The sequence below is a fragment of the Drosophila erecta genome, unplaced genomic scaffold, assembly GCF_003286155.1.
Source record: "Drosophila erecta strain 14021-0224.00,06,07 unplaced genomic scaffold, DereRS2 tig00000246-arrow-arrow-pilon, whole genome shotgun sequence".
NCBI classification, from domain to species: domain Eukaryota; kingdom Metazoa; phylum Arthropoda; class Insecta; order Diptera; family Drosophilidae; genus Drosophila; species Drosophila erecta.
The window spans coordinates 1,620,655-1,633,537 of NW_020825214.1; the positions used below are offsets into that span (position 1 = coordinate 1,620,655).

At 34.4% G+C, this 12,883-nt stretch overlaps 1 protein-coding gene across 1 annotated transcript in view; it reads left to right on the forward strand.

Moving 5' to 3' along the window:
* The first annotated feature begins 5,126 nt into the window (after positions 1-5,126).
* Positions 5,127-12,883, forward strand: part of LOC26526761 (scavenger receptor class B member 1) — a 155,876-nt gene continuing 148,119 nt past the window's right edge. The window contains exon 1 of the mRNA XM_026982870.1: positions 5,127-5,656. Within this exon, the coding sequence (XP_026838671.1) occupies positions 5,389-5,656 (268 nt within the window). The 5' untranslated portion in view covers positions 5,127-5,388. The remainder of the gene's footprint in view (positions 5,657-12,883) is intronic.

Below are 12,883 nucleotides of genomic sequence, written 5' to 3' on the forward strand. Positions count from 1 at the left end.
CTTTCGGCTCATAGTGGAATTGTTAAAACATTGGAACGAATTAGGATTTACTACTATTTAATACATTAACAATTGTTCCATTTGCAAATGCAGTAAACATCCGAACCATACATTGAGACCGACCATGGGAAAAACAGCAGAAAATACCAGATTATTTCAAAAGAGCTTTGTTGACTTTTTAGGACCTTATCCGAGAAGTAAGTCTGGCAATATAGGTATTTTGTCTCCACGCTAAGTATGGAAGTATCTATGCAAAAACAACATCATCGAAATGAAAACATGTACAATCTTCGCAGTCGGGTAGTTGCATTTCAAATGCGTCAAGAAGTATTTCGAAAGAATCATCAACAAAGTTACTTTGACAAAGGCACCTACAAAAAGGCCAAAATCAGGAAGCGGCTCTGCTTTTTATGATCGGCAATTATTATGATTTAGGGGACATGCAACGAAAGTTTCTTGGCAAATACCAATAAAGCAATGATTTCCTATTTCCCATAAATAAGCACAATCCTAAATTCCTAATAATAACCGAGAGCTTAGTGCAAAATGACGACTACAAGAACAGAACATCGAACCCATAAGGTGCCAGTCCAATGGTAAATATAATAGAGTGCCTTTCAGAAACAGTGATTTTATAGTTACGCCTTCTTGTGTCTTGCTCTTCAGAATTGACACCTTGGTATCAATACACAAAGTGCACCCAGCATCGAGAGACTTCCTCTCCAGAATCCATGTTGACCTGCACGATTTTCGTCGAAGCTCAAGAAAAAAAAATACAACCAAACCATAAAGGAGAGCTAAATATACCCAATCCAGCGCAGCACATTTCTAGTTACGGCCATTTCAAGAGAAAAAAACCTTACTCAACTATGGAAGGAGATTAGAAACACTTTATAAGCTGATAAACAAACCACGATAGTCTCCAAAGGACTGCATTAGGTGCTTTGTTCGATCTAAATAGCGCTTGGCTTGATTATGTGAAACGAGGATTCTCATGTAGTGTCGCACACCATCCGTGGGTGTACCGAATTTTTCCAGAAACCAGCACAACAGTTAAATGCGCGGGTGCAAAAGTCTTGTTGGACTGGTTCTGTTGGAGCTGACGGTTTCTCCAAGCATTTGATCTACTCTCTCTCTAACGTATAGCTACAGAGTGAGACAACACTATCCACACAGCGAAAGATTTTTCGACGTGGGATTCGCAAAAAAAAATGTAAGTGAACTGTACCCATCTTTATAACTACCAACCCAAGATTTTCAAAAAAAATTATGATAGACTGATGGGTCTGATGGGTGAGCATTAGGTTATCTTCCCGGCCTTGGGGATGAAGACCTGATGACCTGTTGGTGACTGTTCAACCCCTCTTTCACATATAAGGAAAATATACCAGGAAGAAATCATGGACAACAAGGAAATGCGCCTTTCAATTCAAAAATCTTTTCTGTATTGATCGGAATTATGCAAATTATAACTCTGTTCGACAAGCCTGCCATTGGATCTATTGGAAAGCGACGCATTCCAAGCTGTAGGGAGCATTCATTGTTCAAGAGCTTATGCAAGGCGAAAGAACGGTTGCTGATCCAGATATCCTTGCCGTTACCGAGAGTAAGTCTCCCGCAGAAGGTTAATTTCGCTATGTCAAGGTCTTTATTTGGTAGCTTGATCGCATTCGGTATTAGAACATTATCCATTGCAAACAGTTACTGTATTATTAGTCATTGCTACTGGGGTGAAGGGGGCTGTGGTTCATCTAGCTTTGTCGTCTTTATGCCCCAGTTGAGCACAAGTTCAATTCGAAAGCAATGACAGTCCGATCCTCTAGGGTTCTCTTATCGCACTTCCTAACGATGCACTAGAGTTTCATTTTCTGCTTACGATCCCTCTTTATACTGATTAATCGTCCTCTTCGTCCGTCCTGGTGGTCCTTACAGCTCCTCAGTCATCTGTGCAGAGAGGCAAGAGCATAAGCCACATCCTCATCTGACAGGACAGAGCCGGTGATTCCTAATACCCACCACACAGAGTCCATGTAAAGAACACGGTTCTGCCTCCGTGGTCTCATGCGGGCTTTAAGGTTGCGAACACATGACTCCGTTCTGAGTAACCCAAGCTACGACAAAAGTGTGACCGCAGCTGGCACACATAGAGAATTTCTCCCCACTTTGTACACCGGTTCTAGCAGACATGCCACTCACAAGCGTTTGGGCTGAAATACTTGTTTTTCTACTATTCGTCATTTTAGTGATTTGTTGGTCGCAGAATTTATGTTATCAAGCTGTTTTGCATAATTTAAAGTATCTGTCTTTGTGGCCTAGTAACCTTCAGACGGGCTTTCTTTGTCCAAAAATGTGATATGTATCAAAAGGTAAGAAATTTCAAGGGCTGTGCAGGGCAAATGTTTTGTTCTTTCTAATAATCGTTAAAATGCATTGCTCAAAAAGGGTAAACTGCTCTGTTACGCTCACACTTTTAAAAAATGTTTTAATTTTTTTATTTGTTTTGCCAATTTCTATCAATATGCCGATAACATTTTTGACACGACCACCCAAACGCTCACAAGCCGCAAAATTTTAAAATCACAATTTTGAAAAATCTTGTGTTATATTTTTCCTATTACTATTTTTTATTAGGCATGCAGACTCTAGAGACGTTGACACTCCCAGTCTAAAGCCCACAAGCCGTCCAACACTTTTCAAAATTCGTTTGATTCCTTTTTATTTTATTATTTTTCTTGCCAATTTCATTAGTCATGGTAATTTTACAATATTATGGGCTTACCTACGGGAAATTGAAATTTATTTATGAGAACTGGTTTTTTCCGTTGTGTTTATAAAAAAACATCTGTCAAAACAAAATAACTCGATCTTATGTATGTATTGTATTTTCGAAATAAAACACATGGTATTGAGACAAGACAATTATACACTGATACAGGGAAATTTGATATCTAAAAGTCCAACGCCCACAAACATTTTTAGAACTTACAATTTTGTAGATTATATGTGTCTAAATTTAATTATACATGTTACTCGTAGAGTAACGTAGATTAAGTATTCTAAGTCAAAAAGTATGTAATAGTTAGAACGAACCATTTCCGACCTTAAAAAGTATATATGTATGTAAATATCTATATTCTTGAACAGGATCACTAGCCGTGTCGATTTAGATATGTATGTCCCGCCCGCATGACGCCTACGCTGTGTAACTTTGTGTAAGATCGTTACCGACGGTTACTGAGCGCACAAAACTGCAACGTCCACACTTTAAAAAATGTTTTGAATTTTATTAATTTGTTTGCTAATATACCCGTCTCGCGTAGAGTAAGAAGGTATACTAGATTCGTTGAAAGGCATGTAACAGGCCGACCATATGAAGTATATATATATTGTTAATCAGGATCAATGGCCAAGTTGAACAAAAGCTAAAATATTGAGATTAAGCACGCAGAGACATAGACGCAGCGCAGGTTTATATCCAAATGTTGCACCGCCCACTCTAACACCCGCAAGCCGCACACAACTGGCACGGCCACACTTTTGATAAATGTTATTATAGTTTTTCCCTTTTTTATTAGCCTTGTAAATTTCTATCGATTTGTCGAAAATCTTTTTCTTTTTTTTTTAATGTAATATTTTTTCATTTGTTTATAAGTCTGGTAAGTTTTTATCGTTTTGCCGAAAAACATTTTGCCACGCCCACTCTACCGCCCACAAATCGACAAAACTACCACGCCAACACTTTTGCAAAATGTTTGGATATTTTTTCATTTTTTGTAAATGTCTATAGATTTGCCAAAAAACTTTTTGACACGCCTACTCCTATGCCTACAAACCGCACAGAACTTCCACGGCCACATTTTTTGTAAATGTTGTAATATTCTTTTACATTTTTTTAGTCTTGTAAATTTCTATCGATTTGCCAAAAATCGGTTTGCCACTCTACAGTCCAAATCTGTTTTAAATTTTTTCGCAATTTTTACCGATTGTCCAGAAAATTAGGAGATTTCTCGTTCGCCCTTTCAATAGCTGAGTAACGGGTATCTGATATTCGGGGAACTCGACTGTAGCATTATATCTTGTTCTTTTTCTATGTACATACATATGCCAATAATATTTTGTCCACGGGCATTTGATTTATTTTTAATTTTTTGTTTTTCTCTAAAATGTATTTCTTGCATTGCCAGTAGCTGTAGCCTTGTTTTTTCAATATATTTTTTTATTAATCCCAAAGAATAATTCAGTTTTTGCGTTTAATGGAAATCTTAATAAATTATTTTCTTAGTGATTAGAGGAAATAAGGATAGGTTATATTTCAATACGTTACTCATTGAGTAAAAGTATATGGAATCAGTATATGTGATATATATGTATATGGGTATATGGTATGAGTATTAGTTAAAAGTATTTACATAACTGCAATATCCAGCGTTTTAGACATCATAAGGTTCGTAATACATATGTATTGGGTGTTCTTAGTCGGGCTTAAAACCCAAGTTATCTAGCCATGCTCCATTGAATTTATATAAACTTATCTTAATATCGAGAACTGTGTATTACAAAAAGAAAATTGGGAGGAATTTTCATGTACTTTATGATCCCATACGCAAAACATATCAGGTTTATATATACGCCTGATGTAATGAATATGTATGCATTCATACAAGCATTCAAACTGATATTAAGGTGGCAAATTTATTTGTATTAACTTTTTTATTACAGTGACGATATTTAATATTTCAGGCGCACGACTATTGTTAAGGTCCTCAGCTCTTAAATTTGGGCCACCCTTTTTTTAGTGTACATATTTAATTACTCTATTACACAACCGGACAAATGGTAATTTAGGGTATTTATAATTCGATAAATAAAATTACAGAGCAATATAATGTAAATTTTAAGCAAAACCCAGCTGATATGGTATTTTGCCCTCGACCAAGCAGCGAACTTCCAACAAAGTCTTAAACTGGTTTTGCTTTAAGATAACTATTGATTTTTGGCTTTTTCCTAGATCAGAAGACCGGCAGAAAACAATGCAACAGCTGAGCTGTCGATCCGCGCGACCCTAGACTGTAAGTACGGGCGCTCTCTGATCCTCTCCTTTTGTCGCTCTTTCTGATTGTGCTCTTTTGATGATAATACTAAACATTTAATGTCGCCCGTGCTTTCATTCATAAGCGGGCAATGCTTGCGAACGGGCGACAACGCGATACGGGATAAAGATACCTTGATAAAATAAATTGTACTCGTATGTACCAGAAGCTGCAGCAGCATAGACTTACAAAAGTTTATTAAGTGCCGTGGCAGAAAAGGAAATCAATAGTATAAATTGGACTATTATTTTAAACTAAACTCTATATATGATTTAAAAAAAGAAAACCAACATTGAATATGAAGGAGTTTAGCAAAATGTTTGCGCGGCGATATAGTTCAGTTTCAAGAGACGTAGATGCCAGCATTAAGCGGCAGTCAGCGGTGGCCCCTGGATGTGGGTTGAGCACTGATGCAGATCCTGCGGTGTCTTGTGCCGCTCAGGTAGCCCTGCAACGCATTCAGCGCCGCAAAAGTCTCAAGGCAAATCGTTCAATGAATCCGATAAACATACTAAGCAGCTTTTTCAACGAGCCAATCCAAGGCAAACGGAATCGAGTTCCTACCCGTAAGTTATAATGAATAAAGAGACCCATGCTTTCTCGATGAAACTTACACATTTTTGTTATTTCGTTCTCATTTGCGAAACAACAAAAACCTAATAAAGAGTCATTAAAGTTGTTTAGCATAGCACTATGCTTGATTTTGCCTTGATTGTTAAATAGCAAAATTGAATAAAATTAAAAACAATGGCATAGTTCGGATTCCAGATTTCTCTGAGTATCTTGTCAAACCACAAAATATGGCGAACAAATTATATTAATTACTTACGGATTCCGTTCGACCCTGAACTTGACCATACAACAAACTCAAACAACCAGAAACTGAAACACTTAAAACGTTTTACTTTCCTTATATGAGGCGTGAGACAAGTGCAATTGTTTGACTGACTTACTGTTGCATAGTATGCTGAAGAGGGCGACAATGATCAAAGGTGACCTTAAATTGCAATGGCAACCTTGCTTATATAAACAAAACAAATATTCGTGTGGTAAAATTTTAGGGGATATCAAATCGATCAACATACAGTTTAATACTTCATTATTTTAAATTAATTATTCTTAAATTCAAACTGGCAATTAAAAATTCTTCAAACTTTTTTTAAATTTTCTTAGATATATTAGAATAAAAATGAAATTTTATCATTATTCGATAAAAATATTTATCGTACTGCCAATAAAACGTCGTTACTTTTTTTTTTATTGTATGTAGAACTTGTAATTTAATTTTATGCACGTTATATATTGCCATTTTGAGTATCGTTAAAAAAAAATTAACCAAGAGTATTGAACACTAGGCTTAAATTAAAAATTTGTAAGAAAAAAAAAAACCATTTTTAACAAAACAACATATTAATTTAGGTTAAGAAAAAGTTAAAAAAAAAGTGTAATTCACTCCAGATTGGTTTTATTTTTTGTTAGTAGTAGTCAGCTTCACAAACTCTACTGGATAGTCGATATATGGACATAGCTAAGTCTGTTTATTTTCTTATTACTTGGAAATTTAGTTGAGAATCAACTTTAAAAAAATTTGCCATCTTTAATACATACTTTGCCTTTAAATACATATGCAATGATACTGGCGGCACATGACGGCTGTAACCAGCTTAATTTATTGTTATCGACTGTATAAGCACAGAAACGCATATTTAATAGATCTGATAGTCTTATTTTATACACAAATATGATACTGACAAGAAAAAATTATGTGCATCACACATTATTTTAACAACATAATAATACAAATAAAACAGAAAATTATACAACAATAAGAGAGAATGCTGTAGTCGAGTTCCCCGATCAACAGATACCCGTTACTTAGTCATTGGAAGTCCGAACGAGAAAATTCAACATTATCTGGAATATTGGAGAAATTGGGAAAAAATAATAAAATTAATAATAATAAATGCATAAAATGGAAAAAAAAAACTTAGAACTTGTTTAAGTGTGGGCGTGACAGTTTTGGGCGGATTGTGGAGCTTAATGTCGGCGTGGCAAAAAGTTTTTTGTCAAATCAATAAAAATTTCGTAACAAAAAATTTCGAAACATTTTTCAGAAGCGTGGATGAGCCATTTTTTTGAGTTTTGTGGGCGTGGCAATTCGATACAAATTTACAAGACTAATAAAAAAATGAGAATATTAAAACAATTTCTAAAAGTGTGGGCGTGCAGTCTTTAACATCATTTAACATTAACAAATATACGGACAGACAGACGGTCATGGCCAGTTCGGAAACGATTCGTTCTTCCTGTTACATACTTTTCAACGAATCTAGTATACCCTTTTACTAATATAGGAGATTATTCACTAATAATAATCTCCCGCATGGATTTTTTTGTTTCATATGTATCAATATGTTATGGAAAGTAAAAAAAGCACGATCGGTAAAAACATTTTCTGTGATCAAAAATATTCTCTGATAAAAAACCTGAAAATGTATAATCGATTTATTGTTCAAATTTAATCAAAACCATAGCGAATTACAGATAAAGTGTACGATCTGGGCAATATTAAAAAATGATCTACGTGCAAGAAATCTCAAACCTCATATTTTAATCGAAACCCACAATCGGTTCAGAAACAATTAGACAAGTCGGTATTGCTTCGCCCAGGCAAAAATTGTGTGTGTAATAACCCAATTATTTTTCAATTATTTTTGAAAAGATATGTATTTCGTAATAATATACATTTTTAATAATAATAATATTCCAAAAACTTTGAACTGTGAAAAAGACACTAATTTTTTTATTACAACAATATCTCAATATCTTCCAAATTTAAAGGTCCAAAATTTAAATGCCATTTGACTTAAATAGAGTTTATATTTCTGTTTTTCCACTCAGTTATTCACTTTATTTTAACTAGTAATATGCTTATAAAAATAGTCAACATGTAGTGTGGATACGGTCGCAGCAAAAGGTTTGAAATTGTCTATTGGCGCAAAACACGAAAGAAGTAGTTTGTAAGTTAGTTTTTAAACCGAACCTGATTAAAAATTTCCGGTTTTGATTCATATTGCGAAATAAATATTTATTATATATTATTGAAGTGTTTGTATGCATAATATGATATGACTTTGGCGTCATTTCATATTGTGGTACGAAAGTGATAACGCCAAACTGAAAAAAAAACTTGTTTTTGCAGTATGTCTATAACCTTGTGAATATTATCATTATTGTTATAAGTTGATCTGTACGTCTGTCTGTCCGTCAGTATGAGTGCTGTGATTTCCGGAACTATAAAAGCTTGAATGTTGAGATTCAGCATGTAGATTATAAATATATACGGATATTAAAGGGACATAAACGCAACGTAGGTATGCTTTAAAAAGAAGTCCATGCCCACTCTTACGCCCACAAACAGCCCCAAAACGCCTGTTGCTTACTTTTTAATATTTCTTCCCAATATCTATTGATATTCCAATATAATGTTGGACACGCCAGCACTTTTGTAAAATGTTGAAATATATTTTTGTTTTATTCTTTGCCAATTTCTGCGTCTTCTCTTGACTTTACTGTGGATGGAAATGAGATTCTGCTGTAACCGTCAGATAATACCGCCTGATATACCAATCAAAGGTTTCACAATAACTAAACGGATTGGATACAAAGTATTTAAGATATACAAACGTATAGATTAAAGAGCGAAGAAAGTATAATGACAAATTAACATATTTGAGGCACTGTATTTTTTAATCGAATGAAATATAATTTGAATACATATTACTCGTCGATTAAAAGCGACAAAAAAGCTAAAAAGTTTAGATTAAGTATGCAGATTCTGGTGACTCCCACTCGAATGCCCTCAAACCGTTAATTTTTATACCCGTTACTCGTAGAGTAAAAGGGTATACTAGATTCGTTGAAAATTACGTTACAGGTAGAAGGAAGCGTTTCCGACTATATAAAGTATATGTATATATTCTTAATCAGGATCAATAGCCGAGTCGATCTGGCCATGGACTTCTTTTTGTCCGTCCGTATGAACGCCGAGATGTCATGAACTATAAAAGCTGAGAAAGTTGAGATTAGACATGCAGATTCCAGAGACATAGACGCAGCGCAAGTTTGTTAATTGATGTTGCCCACTACGCCACCACGCCTACAAATCGGCAAAGCTGGCACGCCCACACTTTTGAAAAATACTGTTTTTCATTTTTTTTATTAGTCTTTTAAATTTCTAACGATTAGCAAAAAAAACTTTTTGCCATGCCCACTTGAACGCCCACAAACCGTCCAGAACTGTGGCGCCCACACTTTTGAAAAATGTTTTGAAATTTGTTAATTTTTTTGTTAGTTTGGTAAATTTCTTTCGATTTGTCACGCCCTCTCTTCTTTGTTTTAATTTTTTTCCAATTTAATTGATTACAATAAATGTCTAACCCGGATGGTCCTTGGATTCCGAAGAGTTTTCCCATGAAAATTATATTGCTTTCAGTCCGACGTTGCATCGCTAGAACTTAAAGTATGTATATATTCTTAATCACTACCAACAGCACTCCATTCGTGTCTACGCAAACTTGTGTCTCAGCCCTAAAGATATCTGCCCAAAACTTTAAAGTATAAAGTCAATCCTGAATCGTTATAATTTGGTATGCACCTTTTTTTGACAATATATAATTCGGTTTTAGCTTGATAAAATTCGGTCGCTTATGTAATATATCTGGCTTAGGAAATCGTAAAGTGCTCTTATTCGATATACACAATTACACAAAATACACAATCTATGTTCTGAATAACAACAATGTCTTGATAAGTATTTTTGCTTGCAGACAAAACAAACCGTCTACAATTTCAATTTCTTTAAATTTCTTTAGACCCATTTTTAGCGAATCGTCGGATTTTATGTGTCATTATATATGTATTTTTAGAAAAAACCGGCTATTACAACATATCATTAACATATCTATTAACTCTCTCAACTTATTCATTTACTTTTAGTGAAGTATTGTGGCTTTTTGTTATACTCGTTATTCGTAGAGTAAAAGGGTATTCGTTGAAAAGTATGTAACAAGCAGAACGTCACGTTTCCTTATATATAAGGTCGCGTTATATATATTCTTGATCAGGATCAATAGCCGAGCCGATCCGGCCATGTCCGTCCGTATGAACGTAGAGATCTCATGAACTATAAAAGCATGCGCAGATTCAGAGACATAGACGAAGCGCAAGTATTTTACCAAATGTTGCCACGCCCACTTTAACGAATACAAACCGCCGAAAACTGTCACGCCCCCACTTTTGTAAAATGTTGTAATATGTTTACATTTTTGAATATATCGTTATATCTTGTAAATTTAAATAGTTTGGCCAAAAACCTTTTTGGCACGCCCACAAACCCCAAAGAACTCTCACGCCCACAGTTTTAAACAATTTTTAAGCTTTTTTTATTTGTGTATACATACTTTATAGATATATACATACATACAATGCAATTAGGAAAGCGGATGCTATGAAGACCATACAATAACGGTTATTTTTAAAGAGGGCATAGAACATTTTTTTTTGTTGTTCTTCAATAAAAATCGGGAAAACAAATAATAACACACAACAACTTTTTTTTTCGGCGAGACATATTTTTTGTGTGGTAATGTTCGATTAATATAAAATTTACAAAGAAAAAAAAGTAACAGTTTGTGAGCGTTAGAGTGTGCGCTCCATAATGTTTTTGGCACATCAATAAACATTGGCATATCAATTATTACGAAAAAATCGGGAAATTTATGAGGAGAGTGAATGTGAAAAATCTGCCTAATTTGTGTACGTTAGAGTGTGGATGTCGTTTTTAGAATCTGCATGATTAGTCTTAATTTTTTAACTTTTTTAGATTAAGTGTGCTCGACTATTTTAAACTCGATGGAGTGGCACGACCTAATCGATCCGGACAGAAAATGTATGTATATTCTATGGAGTCAGAACGCTTCCTTTCTTATATACTGTTTTAGGAATCTATTATTTCGCAAAAATAATAATAATAAAAAAAATGGGGAACGCTATAGTCGAGTTCGACAATCGAGTACACCAGGAAGAGAACCCAAAATTTGTTAAGAATATACAAAAAAATTTACAAGATAGAAATAATGGACAGCATAAAATGCAAATATTTCCGTATTTATTACTTTAAAGCAAGTTAACTGGTATGAGCATTAGCACTAGATAAATTTATAACTATTTTTATTTAATTTTTTATATAATGTTTGACATTACAAGGAATTTAAGGATAATTTCGCAGTATATTAAGGCCAATTTTGTCGAAGGCGGTTTATGATAAAGTCCTGTCTTCTGTTACGGTTGGGCAGTTTAAATGAGCTATCGGTGACTGGTTTAGTTGTAGTGAAATTCCTGCGATGTTCCCTCTAAAATTAGCTGTTAAGGATCACCAATGTGGGTACAGCTGTTCAAGTCTTCAAGGATTAGTGTAGGATGAAAGTTGGTGAAAGGAGGTTTTGAAGGATGTTTGGACTGAAATTTGTATTAGGGGAGATATACGTGTAGGTTGAGATAAAGCTGAATTCGAAAGGCTTCTACGTCTGTATTAAGTTGTAATTGCTAAGTAATAAACTAAGTTGTATACTAAAAGATTGCACTTGTAGAGTGACGGTTGTTTATGAAAAACGTTATGGGTATGTGGATGCAATTGGCGTGTAGTATGTTGGTTTCTTGTACTGATATTATGTGTAGACTAAAGTTCTTAATAAACATTTTTAATGTAGAGTATATGCTTCTTCAAGGATAATATTAATATTTTAAAAAATTATATTGAACATATGTATAAATTAAGGGAAAGTATATAAAGATGTATACCTGTATATAGCATTTGGCAGCTAAAGAAAAAATGTATAACTTTAATAAAGCGATAAGGGTTACCGGTTGCCTTTTAAGGCGGTGAGAGGGACTCTATGGTTTTTGTTTTTAGCGTAATCATTGGTATTACTAAGGCATGTGTTTTGCCTTTCTTTTTTTCTATATTCTGATCCTAATTTTGCTTAGAAAGTTGTCGTTCTGAATATGTAGTTTGTTCCGTATGTGTGATTGCTGGTTCTTTCAGCTGATAGGGTTCTGGTATCTAGTGGATACATTTGGTGATGAAGAAGTAAGTGTGTAGGGTGTTTATAGAGTTTGCTGTTTTTTTTTTTGTAGTTTTCTTATCGTATTTGTGCTCGTAGAGTATAACGGTATACTAGATTCGATGAAAAGTATGGAACAGGTAGAAGGCATTATTTCAATGGTCCGAAGTATATATTTTCTTAATCTTAATCAGCCGAGTCGATCTGGCCATGTTCGTCTGACCGTCCGTATGAACGTCGAGATTTCAAGAACTATAAAAGCTAGAAAGTTGAAATTAAGCATGTAATACTTTTTTAAAAAGGTTTTGATATTTTTTAATTGTTTGGAATAGTTGTCGAAAAGTTGGAGAAAATTATCATAGCCGTTGGTTACATTATTTTCGATGCTTGGAGGTTGGTTTTATTTTTAATTTTTATAGTTCTACTGTCTTCAATTTCGCCCTAAAATTTCAAAACATTTTTTAAGACCGTGGTCGTTGATAGTTGTTGGCGGATTGTAAGCGTAACGGTGAGCTGGCAATCTTCTTAAATAAACATGCACTGCATCCGCGTCTCTAGAAACTGCATTGATATTTTTCTAGCGTTTATCGCTCCCGTGTTCCTCTCCTTACATACAGGTTTGTTATTGAATTATTCGATATTCATGATTTTCAATTGTGAGTCATTTCC